Genomic DNA, 27,509 nt, shown 5'->3' with positions numbered 1-27,509 from the left:
AAATTGGCATATCACGTTGTGGTTTTACGTAGGTAAGAAACGTTCTTGCTAGAAACCTATTCAAGCCACGTAAAAAACTTGCAACAACAATTAGAGGACGTCTAACTTGTTTTTGCAGCATGTGCCTTGTGATGTGATATGGCCAGAAGATGTGATGAATGATATATGTGATGTATGAGATTGATCATATTCTTGTAATAGGAATCACGACTTGCATGTCGATGAGTATGACAACCGGCAGGAGCCATAGGAGTTGTCTTTATTTTTGTATGACCTGCGTGTCATTGAATAACGCCATGTAAATTACTTTACTTTATTGCTAAACGCGTTAGCCATAGAAGTAGAAATAATCGTTGGCGTGACAACTTCATGAAGACACAATGATGGAGATCATGATGATGGAGATCATGGTGTCATGCCGGTGACGAAGATGATCATGGTGCCCCGAAGATGGAGATCAAAGGAGCAAAATGATATTGGCCATATCATGTCACTATTTGATTGCATGCGATGTTTATCATGTTTTGCATCTTATTTGCTTAGAACGACGGTAGTAAGTAAGATGATCCCTTATAATAATTTCAAGAAAGTGTTCCCCCTAACTGTGCACCGTTGCGAAGGTTCGTTGTTTCGAAGCACCACGTGATGATCGGGTGTGATAGATTCTAACGTCCGCATACAACGGGTGTTGCCGAGCCTAGCATGTACAGACATGGCCTCAGAACACATGCAATACACTTAGGTTGACTTCACGAGCCTAGCATGTACAGACATGGCCTCGGAACACGGAAGACCGAAAGGTCGAGCATGAGTCGTATAGAAGATACGATCAACATGGAGATGTTCACCGATCTTGACTAGTCCGTCTCACGTGATGATCGGACACGGCCTAGTTAACTCGGATCATGTTTCACTTAGATGACTAGAGGGATGTCTATCTGAGTGGGAGTTCATTGAGTAATTTGATTAGATGAACTTAATTATCATGAACCTAGTCTAAAATCTTTACGATATGTCTTGTAGATCAAATGGCCCACGTTGTCCTCAACTTCAACGCGTTCCTAGAGAAAACCAAGCTGAAAGATGATGGCAGCAACTATACGGACTGGGTCCGGAACCTGAGGATCATCCTCATAGCTGCCAAGAAGCACCGCTAGGTGAAGCACCAACCCCAGAGAACCAAGACGTTATGAACGCTTGGCAATCACGTGCTGATGATTACTCCCTCGCTCAGTGCGGCATGCTTTACAGCTTAGAACCGGGTCCCCAAAAGCGTTTTGAGAAACATGGAGCATATGAGATGTTCGAAGAGCTGAAAATGGTTTTCCAAGCTCATGCCCGGGTCGAGAGATATGAAGTCTCTGACAAGTTCTTCAGCTGTAAAATAGAGGAAAATAGTTCTGTTAGTGAGCACATACTCAGAATGTCTGGGTTACACAACCGCTTGTCTCAGCTGGGAGTTAATCTCCCGGATGACGCGGTCATTGACAGAATCCTTCAGTCGCTTCCACCGAGCTACAAGAGCTTTGTGATGAACTTCAATATGCAGGGGATGGAAAGGACCATTCCTGAGGTATATTCGATGCTGAAATCAGCGGAGGTGGAGATCAAAAAGGAACATCAAGTGTTGATGGTGAATAAAACCACTAAGTTCAAGAAAGGCAAGGGCAAGAAGAACTTCAAGAAGGACGGCAAGGGAGTTGCCGCGCCCGGTAAGCCAGTTACTGGGAAGAAGTCAAGGAATGGACCCAAGCCTGAGACTGAGTGCTTTTATTGCAAGGGAAGTGGTCACTGGAAGCGGAACTGCCCCAAATACTTAGCGGACAAGAAGGCCGGCAACACCAAAGGTATATGTGATATACATGTAATTGATGTGTACCTTACCAGTACTCGTAGTAGCTCCTGGGTATTTGATACCGGTGCGGTTGCTCATATTTGTAACTCAAAACAGGAACTGCGGAATAAGCGGAGACTGGCAAAGGACGAGGTGACGATGCGCGTCGGGAATGGTTCCAAGGTCGATGTGATCGCCGTCGGCACGCTACCTCTGCATTTACCTACGGGATTAGTTTTAAACCTCAATAATTGTTATTTAGTGCCAGCTTTGAGCATGAACATTGTATCTGGATCTCGTTTAATTCGAGATGGCTACTCATTTAAATCCGAGAATAATGGTTGTTCTATTTATATGAGAGATATGTTTTATGGTCATGCCCCGCTGGTCAATGGTTTATTCTTGATGAATCTCGAACGTGATGTTACACATATTCATAGTGTGAATACCAAAAGATGTAAAGTTGATAACGATAGTCCCACATACTTGTGGCACTGCCGCCTTGGTCACATTGGTGTCAAGCGCATGAAGAAGCTCCATGCAGATGGACTTTTGGAGTCTCTTGATTACGAATCATTTGACACGTGCGAACCATGCCTCATGGGTAAGATGACCAAGACTCCGTTCTCCGGAACAATGGAGCGAGCAACCAACTTATTGGAAATCATACATACCGATGTGTGCGGTCCAATGAGTGTTGAGGCTCGCGGAGGATATCGTTATGTTCTCACTCTCACTGATGACTTAAGTAGATATGGGTATGTCTACCTAATGAAACACAAGTCTGAAACCTTTGAAAAGTTCAAGGAATTTCAGAGTGAGGTTGAGAATCAACGTGACAGGAAAATAAAATTCTTACGATCAGATCGTGGTGGAGAATATTTAAGTCACGAATTTGGTACGCACTTAAAGAAATGTGGAATCGTTTCACAACTCACGCCGCCTGGAACACCTCAGCGAAATGGTGTGTCCGAACGTCGTAATCGCACTCTATTGGATATGGTGCGATCTATGATGTCTCTTACCGATCTACCGCTCTCATTTTGGGGCTATGCTTTAGAGACTGCCGCATTCACTTTAAATAGGGCTCCGTCGAAATCCGTTGAGACGACACCGTATGAATTATGGTTTGGGAAGAAACCTAAGCTGTCGTTTCTAAAAGTTTGGGGATGCGATGCTTATGTCAAGAAACTTCAACCTGAAAAGCTCGAACCCAAGTCGGAAAAATGAGTCTTCATAGGATACCCTAAGGAAACCATTGGGTATACCTTCTACCTCAGATCCGAAGGCAAGATCTTTGTTGCCAAGAATGGGTCCTTTCTGGAGAAAGAGTTTCTCTCGAAAGAATTAAGTGGGAGGAAAGTGGAACTTGATGAGGTGATAGTCACCCCTTCCGAACCGGAAAGTAGCGCAGCACGGGAAGATGTTCCTGTGGTGCCTACACCGACTGGGGAGGAAGTTAATGGTGATGATCATGAAGCTTCGGATCAAGTTACTGCTGAACTTCGAAGGTCCACAAGGACACGTTCCGCACCAGAGTGGTACGGCAACCCTGTCCTGGAAATTATGTTGTTAGACAACGGTGAACCTTCGAACTATGAAGAAGCGATGGCGGGCCCGGATTCCGACAAATGGCTAGAAGCCATGAAATCCGAGATAGGATCCATGTATGAAAACGAAGTATGGACTTTGACTGACTTGCCCGATGATCGGCGAGCCATAGAAAATAAATGGATCTTTAAGAAGAAGACAGACGCGGATGGTAATGTGACCATCTATAAGGCTCGACTTGTCGCTAAGGGTTATCGACAAGTTCAAGGGGTTGACTACGATGAGACTTTCTCACCCGTAGCGAAGCTGAAGTCCGTCCGAATCATGTTAGCAATTGCCGCATTCTATGATTATGAGATATGGCAAATGGACGTCAAAACGGCATTCCTTAACGGCTTTCTTAAGGAAGAATTGTATATGATGCAGCCGGAAGGTTTTGTCGATCCTAAGAATGCTAACAAGGTATGCAAGCTCCAGCGCTCCATCTATGGACTGGTGCAAGCATCTCGGAGTTGGAACATTCGTTTTGATGAGATGATCAAAGCGTTTGGGTTTACACAGACTTATGGAGAAGCCTGTGTTTACAAGAAAGTGAGTGGGAGCTCTGTAGCATTTCTCTTATTATATGTGGATGACATACTATTGATGGGAAATGATATAGAATTCTTGGAAAGTATAAAGGCCTATTTGAATAAGTGTTTTTCAATGAAGGACCTTGGAGAAGCTGCTTATATATTAGGCATCAAGATCTATAGAGATAGATCAAGACGCCTCATTGGTCTTTCACAGAGTACATACCTTGACAAGATATTGAAGAAGTTCAATATGGATCAGTCCAAGAAGGGGTTCTTGCCTGTATTGCAAGGTGTGCAATTGAGCACGGCTCAATGCCCGACCACGGCAGAAGATAGAGAAAAGATGAGTGTCATCCCCTATGCCTCGGCCATAGGGTCTATTATGTATGCCATGCTGTGTACCAGACCTGATGTAAACCTTGCCGTAAGTTTGGTAGGAAGGTACCAAAGTAATCCCGGCATGGAACACTGGACAGCGGTCAAGAATATCCTGAAGTACCTGAAGAGGACTAAGGATATGTTTCTCGTTTATGGAGGTGACGAAGAGCTCGTCGTAAAGGGTTACGTCGACGCTAGCTTCGACACAGATCTGGATGACTCGAAGTCACAAACCGGATACGTGTATATTTTGAATGGAGGAGCAGTAAGCTGGTGCAGTTGCAAGCAAAGCGTCGTGGCGGGATCTACATGTGAAGCGGAGTACATGGCAGCCTCAGAGGCAGCGCAAGAAGCAATCTGGATGAAGGAGTTCATTACCGACCTAGGGGTGATTCCCAATGCGTCGGGCCCGATGACTCTCTTCTGTGACAACACTGGAGCTATTGCCCTTGCCAAGGAGCCCAGGTTTCACAGGAAGACCAGGCATATCAAGCGTCGCTTCAACTCCATTCGTGAAAGTGTTCAGAATGGAGACATAGATATTTGTAAAGTACATACGGACCTGAATGTAGCAGATCCGTTGACTAAACCTCTCCCTAGAGCAAAACATGATCAACACCAGAACGCTATGGGTGTTCGATTCATCACAATGTAACTAGATTATTGACTCTAGTGCAAGTGGGAGACTGTTGGAAATATGCCCTAGAGGCAATAATAAATGGTTATTATTATATTTCTTTGTTCATGATAATTGTCTATTGTTCATGCTATAATTGTGTTATCCGGAAATCGTAATACATGTGTGAATACATAGACCACAACGTGTCCCTAGTAAGCCTCTAGTTGACTAGCTCGTTGATCAACAGATAGTCATGGTTTCCTGACTATGGACATTGGATGTCATTGATAACGGGATCACATCATTAGGAGAATGATGTGATGGACAAGACCCAATCCTAAGCATAGCATAAAAGATCGTGTAGTTCGTTTGCTAGAGCTTTTCCAATGTCAAGTATCTTTTCCTTAGACCATGAGATCGTGTAACTCCCGGATGCCGTAGGAGTGCTTTGGGTGTACCCAACGTCACAACGTAACTGGGTGACTATAAAGGTACACTACGGGTATCTCTGAAAGTGTCTGTTGGGTTGACACGGATCGAGACTGGGATTTGTCACTCCGTATGACGGAGAGGTATCTCTGGGCCCACTCGGTAATGCATCATCATAATGAGCTCAATGTGACTAAGGAGTTAGCCACGGGATCATGCATTACGGTACGAGTAAAGTGACTTGCCGGTAACGAGATTGAACAAGGTATTGGGATACCGACGATCGAATCTCGGGCAAGTAACGTACCGATTGACAAAGGGAATTGTATACGGGATTGATTGAATCCTCGACATCGTGGTTCATCCGATGAGATCATCGTGGAACATGTGGGAGCCAACATGGGTATCCAGATCCCGCTGTTGGTTATTGACCGGAGAGGCGTCTCGGTCATGTCTGCATGTCTCCCGAACCCGTAGGGTCTACACACTTAAGGTTCGGTGACGCTAGGGTTGTAGAGATATTAGTATGCGGAAACCCGAAAGTTGTTCGGAGTCCCGGATGAGATCCCGGACGTCACGAGGAGTTCCGGAATGGTCTGGAGGTGAAGAATTATATATAGGAAGTCCAGTTTCGGCCACCGGGAAAGTTTCGGGGGTTATCGGTATTGTACCGGGACCACCGGAAGGGTCCCGGGGGTCTACCGGGTGGGGCCACCTATCCCGGAGGGACCCATGGGCTGAAGTGGGAAGGGAACCAGCCCTTAGTGGGCTGGGGCGCCCCCCCTTGGGCCTCCCCCTGCGCCTAGGGTTGGAAACCCTGGGGGTGGGGGGCGCCCCACTTGGCTTGGGGGGGAAGCCACCCCCCTTCCCCCTTGGCCGCCGCCCCCCTGGAGATCTGATCTCCCAGGGCCGGCGCCCCCCAGGGGGCGTATAAATAGTGGGGGGGGAGGGAGGGCAGCAATACCACAGCCCCTGGCGCCTCCCTCTCCCCCTGCAACACCTCTCCCTCTCGCAGAAGCTTGGCGAAGCCCTGCCGAGATCCCCGCTACTTCCACCACCACGCCGTCGTGCTGCTGGATCTCCATCAACCTCTCCTTCCCCTTTGCTGGATCAAGAAGGAGGAGACGTTGCTGCTCCGTACGTGTGTTGAACGCGGAGGTGTCGTCCGTTCGGCACTCGGTCATCGGTGATTTGGATCACGGCGAGTACGACTCCATCAACCCCGTTCATTGGAACGCTTCCGCTCGCGATCTACAAGGGTATGTAGATGCACTCCTTTCCCCTCGTTGCTAGTATACTCCATAGATGGATCTTGGTGATGCGTAGGAAATTTTAAAATTCTGCTACGATCCCCAACAATACTGCCCTGGGCCACATCTGTGATGAGAAAGCCCCTCACCCCCACGTGAACGACTACGCCAGCCACCTCCGCTTCTTCGCTGATGTTGTGACGCGCCTGGAGAACCGCTCCGAGAGAGCTCGCCTGCTTGTCGAAGAGAGGAGCCGCAGCCTGCTGGGGCGCGCATTCTCCCATGTCTTCAGCCATCTTCAGAACACCTACCAGGACTTCGACTTTGATGCCGCCATTGCTCCAGTCCCGGAGGCCATCCGGGGCAACCTGGCGCGGTGGGTGGAGGATAACGTGGACGCGCTGGTCAGGCCTTCTCTTCTGACGACGACACGATGGTGGTCGCGGCGGACGAAGGCGACGTGGTCGATGATGATGTTGACAGCGCCGGAGGAGGCAATGGTGATGCTGGCGACGGTGGCAGCGATGCCAGCGGCGCGTCTGAAGGCGATGCGGCGAGCGACATGTCCGACTGATCCCCGCGCTTCCCAGCTGTTTGTCCTGCACGCAGAGGCTTGGGCGTGGCCCTAGAGGTTGTAAGATCATTTTGAGAGGGGGAGCCCCTCGTGTAAACAAACCGGTGCCTTTATTCATTTATGTCAAGCTGAGTGTGCGCCTTTGTGAATCCATGAGTCTGGTGACAAGTTTGCTATTGCGGCTTACCTTAGCCGGGGTAAGCCCCGAACTGGATCGTGAGGTCGTGAGCTCCCGAGGAACTCCTGAAGGGTCTGCTGATTCGCCCGAGAGGGCCTCGCGAGAATCAGGTGCCGATCCTGGTATCGACGCGCGTGGTGCGTATGCTGCTCCCAGCCCCGCTCGTGAGGGGGAGGCAGCGAGCGCGAGCTTAGGAATAAGGCAAGAACCAGATAGCAAGAAATCGCTCGAACAAGAAAAGGCACCCCCCGCACGCATCAATGAAAATTCAACTTCAACTTAAATCCAAATCCAGAAGGCAAGGCTATAGAAAAGGGATTCAAAGCAAATGGCCGCGTCCGGCACCTAGTCTAGTCTTCTTGTCTTCGAGTCTTCTCACCAGAGCGGAGCTAAGTGCTGCCACTAGGACGTGGGAGGGAGCCCCCGAGGCCCGAGGGCGGCACTCCTGAGACTCCAGGGCATGTACAGCCCCACTCGTTATTACGTGAGAGTGTCACGGGCGGAGACCTTCACAGGCGTGAGCCTTACTTCGTATCGCCAGATGAGGGCCCCGCCTTGCACCTCCCTCGGCCACCGTTGGGGGCGACCGGAAACCAGGACGACACCAAAGGGGCAAAGGGGACGCCAGCGGCACCCTCGGCGACCACGGGTCCTCTGCCGGGGGTAGGCTCTGGAGCACCTCCCCGGCAGAGGGCCTACCTCTGGGGGACGCTGCTACCTCTTGAGCACTACGTTGGTTTTCCCTTGAAGAGGAAAGGGTGATGCAGTAAAGTAGCGTAAGTATTTCCCTCAGTTTTTGAGAACCAAGGTATCAATCCAGTAGGAGATCACGCACGAGTCCCTCACACCGACACAAACAAATAAGAACCTCGCAACCAACACAATAAAGGGGTTGTCAATCCCTTCACGGTCACTTACGAGAGTGAGATCTGATAGATATGATAAGATAATATTTTTGGTATTTTTATGATAAAGATGCAAAGTAAAATAAAAGGCAAAAGAAATAGCTTGTTGACGGAAGATTAATATGATGGAAAATAGACCCGGGGCCATAGGTTTCACTAGTGGCTTCTCTCGAGAGCATAAGTATTACGGTGGGTGAACAAATTACTGTTGAGCAATTGATAGAATTGAGCATACTTATGAGAATATCTAGGTATGATCATGTATATGGGAATCACGTCCGTGATAAGTAGACCGACTCCTGCCTGCATCTACTACTATTACTCCACACATCGACCGCTATCCAGCATGAATCTAGAGTATTAAGTTCATAAGAACAGAGTAATGCTTTAAGTAAGATGACATGATGTAGAGGGATAAACTCATGCAATATGAAATAAACCCATCTTGTTATCCTCGATGGCAACAATACAATACGTGCCTTGCTGCCCCTACTGTCATTGGGAAAGGACACCGCAAGATTGAACCCAAAGCTAAGCACTTCTCCCATTGCAAGAAAGATCAATCCAGTAGGCCAAACCAAACTGATAATTCGAAGAGACTTGCAAAGATAACCAATCATACATAAAAGAATTCAGAGAAGATTCAAATATTGTTCATAGATAAACTTGATCATAAACCCACAATTCATCGGTCTCAACAAACACACCGCAAAAGAATATTACATCGAATAGATCTCCACAAGAGAGGGGGAGAACATTGTATTGAGATCCAAAAAGAGAGAAGAAGCCATCTAGCTAATAACTATGGACCCGAAGGTCCGAGGTAAACTACTCACACATCATCGGAGAGGCTATGGTGTTGATGTAGAAGCCCTCCGTGATCAATGCCCCCTCCGGCGGAGCGCCGGAAAAGGCCCCAAGATGGGATCTCACGGGTACAGAAGGTTGTGGCGATGGAATTAGGTTTTTGGCTCCGTATCTGATAGTTTTGGGGTACGTAGGTATATATAGGAGGAAGAAGTACGTCGGTGGAGCAACGTGGGCCCCACGAGGGTGGAGGGCGCGGCCAGGGGGTAGGCGCGCCCCCTACCTTGTGCCCTCCTGGTTGCTTTCTTGACATAGGGTCCAAGTCCTCAGGATCACGTTCGTTCCGAAAATCATGTTCCCGAAGGTTTCATTCCGTTTGGACTCCGTTTGATATTCTTTTTCAGTGAAACACTGAAATAGGCAAAAAACAGCAATTCTGGGCTGGGCCTCCGGTTAATAGGTTAGTCCCAAAAATAATATAAAAGTGTATAATAAAGCCCGTTAATCATCCAAAACAGAATATAATATAGCATGGAACAATAAAAAATTATAGATACGTTGGAGACGTATCAGACGCCTTGCTCCGTGCGGCGCTGGGTTGGGCCTTCGTCCCGGCTTCCTTCCTGCAGTCCCCAGCGTGCCCCTCCTGGCGGGAGGGAGGCCGACGAGCTGGGACCGCCGTCTGCTGCTGCGACCTGATCCTCCTGCGCACCATGGTTAGCGTAAGCCTGCTCTTGAGGAATTAGTGGTACCCTGTAGTCATTGTCGCCGGCGCGGTTGGTGAGGCTTTCGGAGGGCTCCTGAAAGGTGTCGGCTTCTAGCGCCTCCTCCTCCCAGCCCGGCTCGAGGAACGAGCCAGGGTCGTCTTCCAGCATGTACTCCTGGTCCACCATGCGGGGCACGCAGGCCTCCGAGGCCGCCGCCTCGAAGACCTCGCCGTAGTGCCCCATGCTCCATGTCGCCCGTCCTAGCGTGCCGCCTCGAGGATGGTAGGGTTGCATCCCGCCCGGACCGTAGGTGGCAGCGCTCGTGCCCGCGCCCAGCGGAGGTGGCGCGGGCGCGAGTGGGCGTACAACTCCGTTGGTTGCGGCGGTGTCGATGAAGCCTAGTGGTGCGCCTGTGGGCACGCGGGGCGCGGCGTGGTCCGCCATGCGACCCGGCCGCAGCTTGTGGCGTGAGCGGAGTACATAAGGGTGGCGCACCCGAAGCCGCGGCGTCCAAGAGCTCGGCGACGTGCTCTAGCAAAGCATCCCGACCGCTCTCCATTAACCGGCATCGCAGCAGCTCTCGAGCCACTGTGAGCGCGGCCCTCATGTTCGCGTGCTCCCTCCGGGTGTGCGGCGCCGTGGTGGCAGCGTGGCTTGAGGCCCTCGCGGCCGCTCGCACTTGTCGTGGAGTAAGAGCAGAGGGTGAGTGACCGCGCCGCCCGCGCCCCGCGGTGTTTGGCGGTGCGCGTGCCGCCTGAGGCGCGGGGTTGAGGTCTTCTTGGGCAGACGGCGCCGCCCGGGCCGGCCAGGCCGCCCAGCGGTCGGTATTGGCTCTCGAGTCGTCGGACATCAGAGCCGCGGAGCGCCGAAGGATCAACGAGCGGATCGGCTGGTGGAAGAAGAGCTCCGGCGCACCCCTACCTGGCGCGCCAAATGTCGGATCACGGGTTCCGGCAAAACCCTAAGGGTTCGAACACTGAGGTGCGCCCGAAGATCTCCCCCTACCGATCCACGTCCTAACTTCGCTAAGATCTCAAGGGCTAACTCGACGAACTCGCAACACAAGGGACACAAGATTTATACTGGTTCAGGCCACTGTTGTGGTGTAATACCCTACCAGTGTGGTGGTGGTGGATTGCCTCTTGGGCTGAGGATGAACAGTACAAGGGGAAGAACAACCTCCTGTGGCGAGGTGTTCTTGTGCTTGGTCAACTTGTGTGGGTGAGGATTACTCAAGATGAGATGAGATGCCTCCGTATGAGTTATCTCCTACGGTGGTGGCTAGTCCTATTTATATAGGCCCTGGTCCTCTCCCCAATATTGAGCGGGAAGGGAGCCAACGACGGCCAAGTTAAAAGGGGACAGTTAGTACAGCTTATCCTGACAAAAGCAGTCTTCGCCTGCAAAAGGCTCTGGTGGTGATGCCGCCTTGGGCGCCATGGTGACCTCCGTCTTGCCGTCCTGCTGGTCTTGGTCTCGTTGCACTGATATGGAAACATTTGCTTGACGCCTCGGTACTCCGCGCCTGCGCTTGCCTTCTTAGCACCAAAGAGGAAACAAGGACACTGTGCGTGCTGGCGCCCACCTGGTCTTGATCGTCATGGCTCACGTTACGAGGACCTCGCGAGGTTTGCCTTGTCTTGATCTCTCCGCCCCTCGTGAGCCAACCTAGTGAGGCCGCTCCCGAAGGGGTCTTGCGCCATCCGCCTCGCGAGGCTTGGCCCCTCGCGAGGGTCTTGAGTGCTTGTTAATGAAGATGGGCCGTACGGACCCGCTCACAGAGCCACGCCGTGGGCCGTAGGCAGTCAAGTTCGGGGACCCCGTTCTTAGAACGCCGTCACCATGAGTTGGCTAGCTCCGCCACTGGGTTTGATTGCAAGAGATCATAGAGGAAACTTCGTTCAAACTAAATGCATTAGTTATGAAGCAATCTCTGACCCGTTCGTTATCGAGCTTCTCGCATGCCGTGATGCAATGCTTTTCTCCGTTGAAAATGGGTTCCATGATATGGTGATCAAGACGGACTGCTAGGAAGTGGTGTCGATGTGGCAGTTCGAGAATGATAGATCGATGGGGTACCATATATTTTGAGAGGTGACTTCACTTATGTCGCCCTTGCGGGGGTTTAAGCTTCATTTTGTGAGAATAAGTGCCAATGTAGCAGCACATGTGTCGGCTAGGGAGGCTCTTGGTCTTGCTCCTTCCTTCATTATGTATGATGTAATATGTGTTTATTTGTTTGAGGCATGTTCAACCAGATATAAACTCGTCTGCTAATAAATTAAGAGCCTCGAAGGGCGTTTTCTAAAAAAAGAACTGAAGAAGCTGGCATGTGTGCCCATAGCCTACGAATCTCTTTTTCTTCGAAAAATACCCGGATCTATCATCAATTTATCGGAAGTACAAAATATCTCAACCATAATAAAAAAACGTAAGGTTCACCTGTGTGATAAAGTGACAAGCTATGGAATAAAGGTCCGCAAGCATTTTGCACATGAAACGAGGACAAAACAATGATGATATGATGGTAAACCCATATAAATCCGATTCCACACAATCAACCAAGAATAATGTGAAATCTTGAAGCACTCCTTCCACTTTGGCTTCACTAATCCTCGAGTAATCAGATGACCTTCCTCACACGGCCCTTTACAATGCCACGGGTGGGCTACGCGTCCACACCACCCTCCCGTCGCCGAAGCCGCACGCGATCCTAGCCGGCCGCGACAAGGCAGGCGCGGCCTCCGCCAGCGACACGGCCTTCCTGGCTAGCCGACTGTCCGCGGTGACCACGGGGCAGCGGCAGAGCGGGCACTCGGGGCGCAGCAGCAGCCACCTGCCGATGCACTCGTCGTGGAACCCGTGCCCACAGCCCGACAGCACGCGTACCAGCGCCGACGATGGCTCGGAGTCGCCGGAGTATCCCGCCGCTCCGACCAGCTCCGACAGGCACACCGCGCACTCCTGGGACGCCGCCGGCGCCGCCACGGCGCTCGTGGCATCCTCGCCCCGGTCGCCGCGCGACGACGCCAACGCAAGCATCCCCGCCGTGGCCGCGGCTGCCACACCGGCGACCAACGCGCCGGCAATAGCGATCATGGTATCCTTTTGCGCCTCGGCGTCTGTCGATCGGTGTCAGTGCGTGGTATGATGGAGAGGAGAGGTCGGCGAGTGCATCGGCCGGTGCTGGTGTGCGTGTGGTATATAGGCAAAGAGGTCGACGAGAGGAGGCGCGACGTGGATGCATCAACGCGCGGGTGCGGAGGAGCACATCACACAACCGAAAGCAAGCCCCCGACATGCGAGAAAGCGACCTCCTGCCCTTCTTTCTCCGATGCTTAAAGAAAGAGATATATGCGCATTAAGCGAGCCAAACCAGTCGTTGAAGACGTTCGTTGCATACATGCTTTGCATGATCAGATCTTAATCTCTTCTTCTTGCATTTTTTATATAAAAAAATCTTTTTTTTGCCAATGATGAGGTCTCAATTATACGTGCACACTTAATGTTTTATGATATATATTTAAATATAGTTGTGCATACCCTTCACTACTCCAAATAAGCTACTCCCTCCGTCCGGAAATACTTGTCATAGAAATGAATACAAATGGATGTATCTAGAACTAAAATATATCCATTCCTCGGACAAATATTTCCGGACAGAGGGAGTAATTACGAGAGTGGCTAGGTGATTAGGGGTAGGGATAAAAAAAAGGATGAAACTGAGTGTTACTACTACATTTCTTTTTCATTTTTTGGAAGATAAAAAGAATTTAAAAAACTTGAAAGAAATATGAATGGAAATAAATATGGTACAAACACCTATACGAAAATTGAATGTGGATGATCAAGCTAATTTGGCGGGCTCCGAGGAGGAGCGCTGCCCGGATCAATGGATCTCCTATTTTGGAACTGCCGGGGCAGAGGAACAGTTCGTGAGGTGTTGGCCCTCTCAAAAACCAATTGCCCCAAACTCGTCTTCCTCTGTAAGACACATCAAGCTAGAGAGAAGATGGAGAAACTTCGATGGAGGTTGGGTTTAAAAGGTTTTAGTTCTGTGAATAGTGATGGCACAGGTGATGGATTAGCAATGTTCTGCAGAAGTGGTGGATTAGCACTGCCCCATCATGAGATCTTAATCTTCTTCTTTTTTTTGCTAATGATGAGATCTCAATTATGCGTGAAAACTTATTTCTAGTGATATATATTTAAATATAATTATGCATATACTTCATTACTATAAATAAGCTAATTACCAAGAAGTGGTTCGATGATTAGGGGTAGAGATTAAAAAAAAGGATGCAACAGAAGATGAGGATTTGTGGCTCTCGGGTGCCACACACCCCTATATAAAAATAGCATTAAAATATATTAGAAAAATTAAAAAAAAATCTGAAATTTAGGGATATGAAACTTGGGTGCCCTTTATACGCACGTGTTCAGTTCGTGGGAAATGAGTGCCCGTGGTAATGCCAGTAAGAAAGACAAAAAAATTGTATGTGTAGAAAAAAAACTGAATGTAACGTATGTCAGACCGTATCTACACCGCCTGCACTTCTTAGCTTGTTCCGCTGCAGAAAAGGCTACTCTACCTTTTGGCTTAAAGTGGTGAACAAATCCTTTCTCTTCACTTTTTGTGCGGATACCACGGGCACCCATTCCCCACAAAAATGAACATGTGTGTAAAACGGGCACTCAGGTTTCATATTCCAAAACTTCAGAATTTTTTGAAATTTCCTGATATTTCTTTTAATGCTATTTTCATATAGGGGTGTGTGGCACTCGAGAGCTACAATGCATTTTCCATGAAACAAAGTGGTACTAATTTACTTTTCATATTTTTTGGAAGATTTTTTTTAGAAAACCATGGAAACAAATATGGATGGAAATAAATATGGTACAAACAAAAATACGAAATTGGATGTTTGCTGGAACTAAGAAACCCACTAAATCATGGGAAAACACAAGCAAACCAACAAACATATTCAATTGCTGACATGACTACGATAATTATGATATACTGTGAATGATATACTTGTTTTATCTAGTTATATAGGATTCCCCATACGAGGCCACCTAAAAATATAGTCTAGATGTTATTTCTAACTACATTCTTCCATGTGAGAGTTGGCTTCTTCTTTTTTATTGAGGGGGAGGGGTATTTATGATAAAAACTGAACGTTTACAATATGTTTGTCATCTCTCTAAGCCCATATCACTCGCTCTACCCTTGAGAGTGGCCTTGCTCTATGCGAAGGCAAGGCTTCTCCTTCCTTATCGTGGTTGGAGCCGTTGGCTTCATTTCTCTCGCCTATGTGCAATGACAATGAATTGTGTGGCGGTATCTGGTAGATGAGTGATCGGCCTGAGATGGCGCAACTCTATTGGCCCATGAGGCAACTAGACCAAGAGGAAATCATGGTAATTTTTAGCATTGGCATGGTCAAGACATATAAAAAAATATTGCTATGGTTTTTGGTGCTTCAAACATTGTTTCACATTTTTCTCATTGAAAACCCTCAGTTTCACCGTCATTGGTTAGATGCGGTACTAACATGGTACATGCACCATCTCATTGTCGAAGGCATTTTCTTTGGTGTTGTGATCTGGCGTTCATTGCTTGGATCTGATAACAATATGTGAACTCAAATAACATGTTTTTCATATGAAGCGAAAAATGGACCAGGTTCCACTATCAAAAGATAGCAGAACAAAAAACAAAACAAAAACATAGCATCCTAGTGCAAAAAGTAAATAACAAAGCTAAAAGATCCAATGATCATCTCACCAAACGCCGCCGCATCTAATTCTAACAGCAAGCTTGATGAGTAATGACAGTAAATGGTATATATTACATGAGGGGAAACAACACCCCCAAACATACCTCCAAACATCTACCCAGAAGAAAAAAAACAAGTCTTCAGGCCAAACATATCTCTAGCATTTTCTGCAAGTTTCTTAGCATTTTATCTTATCCTTCGGTCTTCATCCATAACATTGTTGCCATCAATGTTCGCCTCTTCATCTTCTTCATTTATACCAGCCTCCACCTGCAGGGTTCTTCCTCTTCTCTTGCCCTGGCCATCACCATGAGCCGTCAATGCCTCCCTTTGCAGCAGCTCAACACCTTGCTCCATCATCATTCAATCCTCTTCAGATTGCAGGCCTGCCCAATAACACATAAAAGAACATGCAAAGCATATGAATTTAGAAGGCGACCTGACTAACTTCTGATCAAAACAAGCTCTTTTACGTAATTTTCACACAGCCCAACAAACTGCAACTAGCCCAACAATCTGTAGATTTTTGCTATTAGGCATAAACTTTGGTATCCATCGGAAGTATTGGGTGGATCATCCGTGCCTATCTTTGGCCGCAATGAGTTTGGATATAATGCTCTATACTTGGCCGCAGAGGAGAGGAAGAACATGTGATGAATGTCCTCGGGTTCTGGGCAGAAGAGACACAAAGGGTCAACCACCTAGTTCATTATGATCATATTATCTTTAGTTGCAATTGAGGCACAAATGAAGCCAATTTTTATTTTTAAGGGAATTTTAGCTTTCCAGAGGTGTCTAAAGAATATAATTTGGGACCACATCAGATAAAATGGTTGTAAAGAGATTGGACAATAAATTTGCCAGTTTGTCCCATTTCCATCTAGGAGCATCAACAGACTAAGAGAGATTCATAAAGACTTCCATCCCATGCAAGCTATTAAATTGTTCTTTTTGGTTATCATTCGGCCATCTCCTAAAAGTTAGTCTCTAGCCAAGGCAACCATTTATCTCATAGTTCTCCTAGTTTCATTACAAAACAAGAAGAGTTCGGGAAACAGATCCTTCAAAGGTGTATTTCCACACTAAGTATCTCGCCAAAAGTCAGTTTGTTTCCATCCCCAACCACCACTTGCCTGCCCCTGATGTAAATTGTTTAAATTTGACCAGATCTGCTCAACATGGTGGATCATTCACAAACCCATATATTTGGCAAATACTATGCTTTATGTTATACTTGTTCCTTACAATCACCTGCCACATACCCTCCATATTCTCCATGTTCCACCACCATTTACATAGCATGTCAATATTGAATCTTTTAGGCCATGTATGCCAAGGCCTCCTTTTTTCCTTTAGTCTACATATAACAGGGCATCTTACCATATGACATTTTCTTTTCTTCCCATTGCCCTGCCAAAAGAACCTTCTGATAGCTCCATCCATTCCACCAACATTGGTCTTTGGGAATCTACACATAGATGAATGATACACAGGAATGCTAGTGAAACATGCTTTGATTTTGGTTACTCTACCACCAAGGGATAGTTTCAGATTCCCAACCATCCAATCAGTGTGTTTCCATAGATCTCAACCTCCCTCTTATCAGTAGTGGCGGAATATGATCCATGACCAAGACCGAGCTATTGCATGGGTCGAAGAATAAATACCATCACAGTCTCCTACATGGGCCAAGTAACATGTTATAATCCTTTGGTAACCTTCTTTAAAACCCAGGCTAGGACCAAAGATGCTCTCGAAGATCCTTTGACACTGCTCTTCAAGTGCACCTGCTGTGTGTGATGTCCCTACCTTCCTCATGCGTGCAAACTTGGATGTATATGCTAACAAGTTAATCCGCCTTGATGGATCTGGTTCAAGCAGGGTGCATGTGCTTGTGCATTTTTGTGTTATCCCCTTTCCGAAGACGGTCCTCTGGAAGATGAAGATAACAAATCGCTCTCCATGGTGTATGTTTTTGGTTTGGCCTTAGCTTAGAGTCTTAGATAGTGTACGCTCTTCGGTCTAGTCTTTGCCTTGGACTAACTATCATCTTAGACCCATTTCTCTATTTCAAGACAAACCTTGCCTGCAAACACATTTATGATAACAACGACTAACCGTCGTGCGCCTGCGACATCGGAGACTTCAACCACATCTTCTTAGACGACTCCTAACAATATGGATATAGCAAAACATTAGCGCCGTCTCCGGATCTGACATTCAAAAGCTCAGAAAAATTCAATTCCAACCAACCTCGTCTATTTGAGTTGTCCATCGATTCAATTACTTACCATCCTCTCAAATATGGGAAGCTACAATGCAAAGATCTTCCAAAATGAAGACGACCGTAAGCCCCCCACCCCCCACCCACACACACCGAGGAGCATCGTCTGCGACCTCATTCTTCAGACTTATCAATTCAGGAAACCAAGTGATAATGCGACTGCTTACTCTTGGCGGCAATATCTTTCATATGCAAATGGAGCCATGTAATCTTTTACTTTCTCCGTCCCAAAATTCTTGTCTTAAGTTTGTCTAAATACGGATGTATCTAGTTACGTTTTAGTGTCAGATACATCCGTATCTAGACAAATTTAAGACAAAATTTTGAGACGAAGGGAGTACTAGTTTAAATCGGTGTTGTAACTGGTTACACCACTTGAGTGACTTCCTAAAACAAGCCGGGTGATTTATTTGATTGTTGTCACTGTTTATTTGATGTTGGTTTTATAAAAACGAGTTCTGACTGCCGTGGATCAACTAGAAAAACAATATCCATGCACTAGTGGCGCGAGGCGCGAGGCCCTCGGCCTAGTTGCCGCAGTTCGGGGTCGCGAGCCCATGGCATGGCAACCGCTCCTCCCCGCTCCACTTCACTGATTCCCACCAGAGATGCGGATACCCGTTTCCCTTCCTTCTCCAGTCCGCAACATCTCTCTTTCTTTTCCAGCATTTCCAATTCGTTCGTTCGTTCGTTTCCCACGCTTCCTGCCCACCCCATTCCGCTCCGTGCTCCCCCTCTCCTCCGTCCCTCCCGGATCCAACGCGGGCGTCGCTCCACGGAGTCCGCCGTCAGGCCGATCGGCCGCCACAGCCCCGGTGAGCGCCCACCCGTCCGCCCCCTCCCTCCCACTCCCAGTCCCGTGGCTCTCGGCGTGGCCCGTTTGACCGCGCGCGCGGTGGTTTCTCCACCGTTTTCGGGTGCGTATCCGTGAGCGCGACCGCGGCGCGCGCGCATTTCCACTGGCGATTTGGCGGAAAGAAATAGATCGCCCGCCAGCTTGTGCAGTGCAGTGCAGTGGCTCCGGTGCTTAGTGAGCGATGGCGGAATTTACAGGTTTTGATCGATCAGACATGAATGTGAGTGATGCGATTAGTCTTCGGGCCTCGCGTGATATTTTAAATCCAGTAATTGATGGACACTATGACACCATACGAATAATAATGTCTCAGATCATAATATATAGTAATAAATAATGTGAATCAGATTGATATTTCAAATCCAGTGACTGAGATTGATGGACACTATGACACCATATACGAATGATAATGTCTCAAACCATAATAGTTATAATGTGAATCAGATGACTCAAGTAGCATTAAGCAATCCATCTAGCTGTTGTTATTTGGGCCAGACTGTGAAGTTATTGGCGATGTACATTTATAGATGTTCGTGAGCGTTTTAGGGCATCCCCAGAACAAGCCGCTGTCTTGATTTCTTTCCGTCCACTAGTTGGAGATGTTGCTGCCATTATGGATTGATACGCAGAGTGCATTGTTTGGGTTGTTAATTGTTTGAAAGCTAACTATGGCTGGCAATTCTTTTGGCAGACCTACAATGCCGGTTCTGGACCAGTGGACATAACCAACTCGTGAACAATGCTGGTATTTTCAGACATGGAATATCCTGTTTTCGTATCTGTTTAGCAATTGTTGAACGGTCATTACTGTTATGCAAGACTGATAGACCATAATGCTACTACAACTTATGTTTTTAGCAAACTTTGTGTTAGCTCCTTCTTTTTGCATATGTATAAATATACTTTAGATGTGGCAACACCCATAACTAGATGTTTGCCATGTTTCAGGGTTCTACCCGGAGAAGCATGAACCGGGCATTCTTGTGAGAAAGGGAAGCACCAATCAAGAATGGCTTCCAGGGCAATCATCAGGAGAAGGAAGTATATTCTTGAGCATACTAATGGGCCTCGCCTATTACATTCATCTAAGTTTACTTCCGGCCAAGGAACATTTGGATGTGATGTTGAGCACAACACTGTATCCCATGTGCCGCAGCAGAATTCGGGGGATTCTAGCCATGAGAAGCAGCAATTTACTTTAAGGAATAGATACCTTTTGAGCCTTAGTAACTGGTTCCTGCGTCGCCCCGCCCTTGGTGTTCCTCTTGCCTCTTATGAATCCAAAGCACATATTTCTGTATTCCCCTTGGGAGCCAGGTATTTCCGGCAGTCAGTCCGCGCAGCGTCAGAAAAAGCTGGGCAGCCAAAATCTGGTATTACGAATGGAAAGAGTGAGGACCAGAACCAACCAGAAAAGGAGGCGTCTCCAGAAGAGTGTGACCAGGCGGTGGAAGGCTTAAGCACTGCAAAGGCTAAAGCCAAAGCAATGGTGCAGGAAGTCCAAAAGACTGACCAATCGATCATACAGAAATTCTGGGCAACACTTCTGGGTATTGGTCCTGCTCTGCGTGTTATTGCTTCAATGAGCAGGTCTTTGTTACCTTCTTTGAATTGAAGTATATCTTCTGCCTTGCTCATTTTCATGGATGGCTCTTTGCTTCAATGTTTTAATTTATATTTCGTTTTGTGGGTTTAAGAGCCGACTGGGCTGCGAAGTTGAAGCATTGGAAGGAAGAATTTGTTTCTACGCTGCAGCATTATTGGCTGGGCACTAAGCTACTGTGGGCAGATGTTAGAATTTCATCAAGATTGTTGGTGAAGCTTGCTGATGGAAAGAGCCTTACAAGGAGAGAGAGGCAACAGCTTACACGCACAACAGCAGACATGTTCAGGCTTGTACCGTTCGCTGTGTTCATCATCATTCCATTCATGGAGCTGTTACTGCCAGTATTCCTGAAGTTGTTCCCAAACATGTTGCCATCCACTTTCCAGGACAAGATGAAAGAAGAGGTAATGACCTAGGTTCTGTACACTGTCCTGGCAGCAAAATTATTAAACCCAGACATACATGCTCAGGACTGCATTTCATTTTCCTACATACAGGAGGCATTAAAGAGGAAACTGAAAGCAAGGATGGAATATGCAAAATTCTTGCAAGATACAGCGAAGGAAATGGCAAAAGAAGTGCAAACATCACGTAGTGGGGATATAAAACAGACAGCTGAAGACCTGGATAAATTTTTGGACAAGGTATTTGCTCAATTTATCGTGTCATCTCGCAAGCATAGATAAAGAGGTGTGCCATATTAATGGTTTTTGGTGATGTACTCTTGCTATGCAACCAGGTCAGGAAAGGTGGACATGTCCCCAATGAAGAAATTTTGAGCTTTGCAAAGTTGTTTAACGATGAGCTGACTTTGGATAACATTAACAGGTTTGTGTTTCATTGAATGTTTACTTAATCCTCGATTTTACCAGATCACACTTACATTTTTCTGCAGATCACGGTTAGTAAACATGTGTAAATATATGGGAATTCAGCCTTTCGGTACAGACAACTACTTGAGATTCATGCTTCGGAAGAAGTTACGAGAGTATGTCCTTAAATCGCTTCTAAATGTTGTGATATCAGAGAAAAAAAATGATACAATGGATGATGTAGAACATATCTTGTATCCAAATCTTCAATTTAAGAGTTGCATCTTCAGCATTTAAGCATGATTTCATACTGGACTAGTGGAAGGGGCGCCTTGACGCAGTGGTAAAGCTGTTGCCTTGTGACCATGAGGTCATGGGTTTGAGTCCTGGAAACAGCATCTAGCAGAAATGTAGGGAAAGGCTGCGTACTATAGACCCAAAGTAGTCGGACCCTGCGCAAGCGGGAGCTACGTGCACCGGGCTGCCCTTTTTTTTCATACTGGACTAGATCTATTTTTGCTGGGGAGGAGTGCATGCGGTAAACCTGTGGTTTTTGGCCTTGTCCACCGGTGTAGTGTTTCATAATCTTTATTTAATGAAATGACAGCTCGCCTACCTGATTTTTGAAAAAAAAACATAGAAAACTGGATGTTTTATTTTTTATAGTTTGCTCATCCACTGTGCCAATTTAAATTTTTGGTATTCAACCGTAATATAATGTTTATGTGTTTATGCACAGCATTATGAATGATGATAAGATGATTGAGGCTGAGGGTGTGGAGTCTCTTTCTGATGAGGAGCTCCGACACGCTTGTCGCGAACGTGGCCACCTTGATTTATTGTCAACAGAGGAGATGCGCCATCAGGTTTGTTTGTTTGGAAACTGCTGATGAGTCATCCATGGTGTTGCCTAGGTCATGGCATTAAAATGCACATCAGGTGCCTATTATTGGAGACTTATATGTTATTGTATTGGCACTCTATTAGTTAATATTTTGCCATCCGTACCATATATCCTGCTATTTTTTCAGTTTTTGCTAATTATAGTTGCCTAGCACCAAATTTGGCCAAGAATTTGAATATTTCCTTCTACGTTCAGCTCAAAGACTGGTTGGATTTATCACTCAATCAGTCTGTGCCATCATCTCTTCTGATTCTATCAAGGTAATTTTGGTGATAATTGTCCTGTTGACTGGATGCTTATCTTCAAATTTTAACCGGTGCTAAAAAAATGTCAGAGCTTTTACTGTATCTGGGAAAATGAAACCTGAGGAGGCTGTTGTAGCAACGTTATCTTCTCTGCCAGATGAAGTTGTGGGTACAGTTGGAACAGTATTGCCTTCTGAAGATTCTGTTTCTGAAAGGAAGAGAAAATTGGAATTCATAGAGATGCAGGAGGAACTTATCAAGGTACACTAATGTGCTATAAACATGTATTCCTGGCTGTCTTCTGTGTAGGCCTGCCAGATACAGATCTCCCCTTATTTTCGCATTCTTGGTTGTATCACCAAGCTGGCCCCATTCTTAGTTTGGAACGTCATCTCAAGGTTATAAAGATGTTGAACTAGTTTAGGATGATAATCCATAGCTTTATAGTAGTTAACTGTTTTTCTCAGACTATTTGCTTTTGAAATATAGAAATGTGATATCGCTTGTACAAGGATCATATTTTTCTGTCCTGGTTTATGTTTCACTTAGATTTACTGAACTTAAAAGATTGGTACATTATTGTTTTTTTAAAACTTAGAGTAGGAAAGTTCTATTGAAAGAACATGAAATAAAAAATACCACCACAATAAGATCCCACCTTACATGAACTCATTTTTGTATTCTTTAGTAGTGCAATAGAAATCGGTTCTTCATGTAATTACTTTGTTGATTTGAAGATGCAGTTTTTCTATCTGGCTTTCTATTTCCTTGGTAACCCAATTCTAATATGTTTTGCCTATGCTGCTTTGTAAACAACCCGGATGGAGAAACATTGGTTTTCTATATGTTTTTCTCAGTTCTACTGTTTTATGTTTCAACTATGCGGCAATGATTATTAATGCATGTGTTCTTGACAACAAATGATATACCCAGGAGGAAGAGAAAGAAGAAAAGGCAAAGCTAGACGAACAAGAGGCTAGTAAAGAAGATTTGGCTTTGAAGGAAATGACTGAGCCTACTGCTAGGGAAGAAGAGGAACTAAAGAAATCAAAAGAACATGAGAAGAATGGCCACCTTTGTGAAATCAGTAAAGCATTGGCTGTGCTCGCATCTGCTTCTGTACGACCCTACTTATTTTCGTGTTAATATTTGTTACGTGCATTTCAAGAAAAAACTTACATAAATGCTCTGCTGCACCTGTTTAATTTTTGTCTTTCATTGCAGTCTGTTACCAAAGAGCGAGAAGAGTTTCTGAGCCTCGTAAATAAAGAGGTATGAGTTGGAGATATACTACCCTTTTATGAGCTACCAGTTTGCATTATGTAATATTGAAAACCCTATTTGGTGGAATTCAGATAGAACTATATAACACCATGCTGGAAAAGGAGGGCACAGTGGATGAAGAAGAGGCTAGGAGAGCATATAGGGTGGCCAGGGAGGAATCAGATCATGCTGCAGAGTTGGTTGCAGGAGGAAAAGTTTCTTCAGCATTAATAGAGAAGGTAAGGAAAACTTTTCTGTGTCTAAAGTTCAACTAGAACTTCAACTCAGAAGCATCCCTTATTTGAAGTTCAATATAGTGTATGTAGCAGCTTAAACAGATATACATGAACTGTTGACTGGCTTACAGGATGTTATAACTTATAAGTGACAATTTGTGCTCAGCTAGTAATGAGCTTTGGTGATCTTTCGCTTGCAAGTTACAATAGTTGGATAGTTCATTACATCCAGACCTTAAGAAGTTTGTTCCAATTTCCAAGACTAATCATATGGTCTTCTTGCTGTCAGCAAGTAGCTATTGGAAATCACTGACCATATGACCAGAAAACCTAAGGCTAGAAAAGAAGCTAACATTTTTTTCTAAGATGCAAACGTTTGCTTATCGATGGACTGATAGGTACTCCCTCTGTCCCATAATATAAGAGCGTTTTTGACACTAGTGTAGTGTCAAAAATGCTCTTATATTATGGGACGGAGGGAGTAGCAAATTTATTTACAAGCATATGAATAGGTGATTACAACCCCACACATGCCATGCCCTTTGCCCGGAAAAAAATTATATGAGACCAGGTCTCACGGTTAGCATGTGAGACCCGCCCTGATGGATGACACGTGGCATTCACAAATCTCAAAGCATCTAATCTCTCCCCCCCTGATTTCAAGTGGGGGGTGGGGTGGATGCTTTGTGATTTGTGAATGCCATGTGTCATCCATCAGGACGGGTCTCGCGTGAGACCTGGTCTCATAGAATTCTTTTCCCCTTTGCCCACAAAAGCATCTCCATGCAAATTAAAAGAGAAGCGAACATGGTTGGATTATTTTGTGCTTTGTTGGAGAAGAGATAAAATTACTTTAGATATACTTACTAGTGATCACTACCTTCAACTTTCTTGTCTGCACATTCTGGCCTCGTACCAAATGGCACAGAGGTATCATTTGAATTATCACAGGAACTGTTCTAAGTTCTGACCTAGTTTTGAAGCAATCTCTTGTGTTGCTGTACATAACTGAGTAGTAGAACGAAAGACAAGAAAACCAAACAAGGATGCCAAAACAAAACCCATGTGTTTCGGAGCTGTAATCACGTTATACCGGGTAGGTTTCTACCTGGAACCTATATTTTTCAGATGTGAGGTTTGTGCGTCTCCCCTTTCTCTTCGATAACGAAGGGGCTACTGTTGACATTCTGTTTCGCTGCATTTTCAGGTTGATGCCATGCTTCAGAAATTAGAGAAAGAGATTGATGATGTTGATGCACGAATAGGCAACCGCTGGCAGGTGCTTGATAGGTAAATGCAGCAGGAAAACTATGCACGGTCATATTTTTCGGTTATAAGCATAATTCGCTCATTTATATCGTATCCCAGTAACCAAGGAACTGGACTGCAAGGGGAATATGTTTGATTTTTCCTTGCTGAACAATAATAAACTGATCTTGTTACAGGGACCGTGACGGCAAGGTGACCCCGGAAGAGGTAGAAGCAGCCGCAGGTTATCTCAAGGACACCATGGGGAAGGAAGGCGTCCAAGAGCTTATCAGCAATCTTTCCAAAGACAGAGGTTCACCCCTGACACATGCATCTACTGTACTAACGTATCAGTATCACTGTCCATCTTCCTTGCTCCTCCTATTTCTTAGATTTTATCTGCTCATGTGCCTAACAGAAGGGAACATCCTCGTGGAGGACATCAAGAAGATGGCGTCGCAAACGGAGGAAAACAGCAAGCCAGAAGAAACGGCGCGCTGATTGGTAGAAGAAGAAGCATTCTCTATCGTATCTGTTTATATATACCGTCAGCTCATTCTTTTCCCAGTTTCAGTTCGTGGCAGCGCAAACGCGCGAAACGGTCAGTATTTTTCTCGTGACCGTCTACAGTTGTAGTCCCCGGTGCCGCCCTCGTTAGTGAGGCGTAAACAGCGACTGAAGTTTCAACATCCACTGATTGGCTGGATGGGGAAATAAATTCAGGCCTTTGATCCAAATGATCTGAATAAAGGTATCGATGTGCCTGGCTTAGTTTAGGCGTATTTGAATGAGCGCGTATGCAATCGGAGGCGATGTTGTCAGCCGATGTCAAGGTGATGCTTGCAAGTGGGGAGAGTGTAATACAGTGGCTCCTGAACTTGCTCAGTTAGCTAGAGAAGAAATAAACCGGCTCTCGTGGATTGTAATGGTGTTACTGTTGTTTAATCAAATCAATAAAGCTCTTTTCGACGGCCTTGAAGTCATGTCTAGATTGGTGCCCTCTTCTTAAGCTCTGGGTCTGCCACAGTTTGATGTCTTGAAGCTTGCCCAAGGGCCTGAGTTTTTTTTTGGGAAGGGCCTGAGATGAACTAACTGCATAATTTGCCCAGATGGTGTGCGCAAGACTGCTCCGTAGAGTGTCACCGTCTGGAGGAAAGGTAATGTAATGTTAGTTATTTTCTGCGAGTTTCTGGTGTCTTTGATTGATGAATCGTAATAAGGCACAAAGAATGGTCCCGTAGGGATCAGGTGGTACACTAGCCTTTGCCATGTTTCTGACCATTACTCCCTAGATATCCCTATCATCCTATGGATAAAAACTAAATTTCTGGTGAACCCTACCTTCTCATGAAAACTCCGGAAATCAATTGTAGCAATTTTAACAACTTCCAAAGTATACATATATCAGGAGTAAACCACTGAGTTCTCACGGAGGATAATTTCCCCCAGATTCTTGCCAAAGATGGAGTAGCTAAGCATTCTCGGTAACATAAATTAACCTAACTTTCTAAAAACAACTGAACTAGTCTTGCTATAACAGAAACATACTGTTGAACATGAGTTATTCTACTACATGAGTCATAAAAATCTACAAACTACACTATGCTGACGGTGGTTGAATAATTTCTGCTAGCTTTTGAACACGAGATCCTATAAATTGATAAGACGTTTCGATGGCATGGAAAATGGCACGCTTCTGGCTGATGTTCAAGTACATGGCTAATACTCCCTCCGTTCCTAAATATAGGTCTTTCTAGAGATTTCAATAAGTGACTACATGCGGAGCAAAATGAGTGAATCTACACTCTAAAATATGTCTATATACATCCGTATGTGGTAGTCCATTTGAAATCTCTACAAAGACTTATATTTTGAAACGGAGTACATGTTATGTAATCTATGATTAAATAGGTACCACAAAAACATACTACGCTACTAATTCTGAAGATCACCTTATATCGATGTGGTATACAAGGACTACTATCAATCAATGCCACGTGAACGTACTGTTTCCTCAGTGATTGTATTTAAGAGCACCAATGTAATTGGTACCTCACAATGCTTACATATTTTTCACTCCACTCTCCAACCCAGTAAATTATGTCAGCATTTTGAATTGTCGGTTTGTAAGTCCTGCACTTAGTACTAAACGAGTACCTGCAATGGTTATAACTTGAGGGCCTCAAAATTTACTGCATATCTATCTAGGTTCACAAAATCAAAATTTCATTTTAGGTTACCTATGGCAACTCCTTCTGACCATATTGTTCTTTAAGTCGAATTAAGGCGACATTAAATGAGCAGAGGAATTGAAGAAATGGACAAGATCCGGGTACATGAAACAAAAGAACAAGCAACCACCACAATTTGCCAAAAAGGAAAATGGTAACCACCACAAAATCACAAAGTTTTAACCTGAATGGCAATCTCTGATATTGGTGGTAAACCCCAAGGGCAGGTCCTCACAA

General features: G+C 45.8%; 2 protein-coding genes across 3 annotated transcripts; one reads left to right on the top strand and one right to left on the bottom strand.

Annotated features, from left to right (window-relative positions):
* Nucleotides 1-12,163: 12,163 nt before the first annotated feature.
* Nucleotides 12,164-13,111, bottom strand: LOC123053771 (RING-H2 finger protein ATL63-like). Its single transcript, XM_044477319.1, has one exon. It carries the CDS (start codon nt 12,904-12,906, stop codon nt 12,457-12,459), a length of 450 nt encoding a protein of 149 aa, XP_044333254.1. The 5' UTR covers nt 12,907-13,111; the 3' UTR covers nt 12,164-12,456.
* A 5,241-nt stretch (nt 13,112-18,352) lies between these two features.
* Nucleotides 18,353-26,020, top strand: LOC123053770 (mitochondrial proton/calcium exchanger protein). Of its 2 annotated transcripts, XM_044477317.1 has the most exons (16): nt 18,353-18,686; nt 19,419-19,472; nt 19,676-20,317; nt 20,425-20,737; nt 20,831-20,977; nt 21,073-21,161; nt 21,229-21,321; nt 21,885-22,011; nt 22,245-22,309; nt 22,384-22,555; nt 23,228-23,413; nt 23,519-23,566; nt 23,650-23,796; nt 25,001-25,083; nt 25,239-25,354; nt 25,460-26,020. In XM_044477317.1, the coding sequence occupies exons 3-16, from the start codon at nt 19,737-19,739 to the stop codon at nt 25,540-25,542; spliced, it is 2,250 nt and encodes a 749-aa protein (XP_044333252.1). In that variant the 5' UTR covers nt 18,353-18,686; nt 19,419-19,472; nt 19,676-19,736; the 3' UTR covers nt 25,543-26,020. The 2 variants fall into 2 exon arrangements, with proteins under 2 accessions (XP_044333252.1, XP_044333253.1); XM_044477318.1 differs by lacking the exon at nt 19,419-19,472 and having other exon boundaries at nt 18,462-18,686.
* Nucleotides 26,021-27,509: the final 1,489 nt, after the last annotated feature.

Source organism: Triticum aestivum, chromosome 2D (genome assembly GCF_018294505.1).
Source record: "Triticum aestivum cultivar Chinese Spring chromosome 2D, IWGSC CS RefSeq v2.1, whole genome shotgun sequence".
Lineage (NCBI taxonomy): Eukaryota > Viridiplantae > Streptophyta > Magnoliopsida > Poales > Poaceae > Triticum > Triticum aestivum.
This window is presented reverse-complemented; position numbering and strand designations above follow the sequence as displayed.

What these genes read in the sequence shown, in the direction of transcription:
- LOC123053771 (XM_044477319.1), bottom strand. Translation starts at nt 12,906, where the DNA reads ATGATCGCTATTGCCGGCGCGTTGGTCGCCGGTGTGGCAGCCGCGGCC.
- LOC123053770 (XM_044477317.1), top strand. Translation starts at nt 19,737, where the DNA reads ATGGCTTCCAGGGCAATCATCAGGAGAAGGAAGTATATTCTTGAGCAT. An exon ending in GTTATTGCTTCAATGAGCAG is followed by an intron (nt 20,318 to 20,424) that starts GTCTTTGTTACC and finishes TGTGGGTTTAAG; the next exon opens with AGCCGACTGGGCTGCGAAGT. An exon ending in ACTTTGGATAACATTAACAG is followed by an intron (nt 21,162 to 21,228) that starts GTTTGTGTTTCA and finishes ATTTTTCTGCAG; the next exon opens with ATCACGGTTAGTAAACATGT.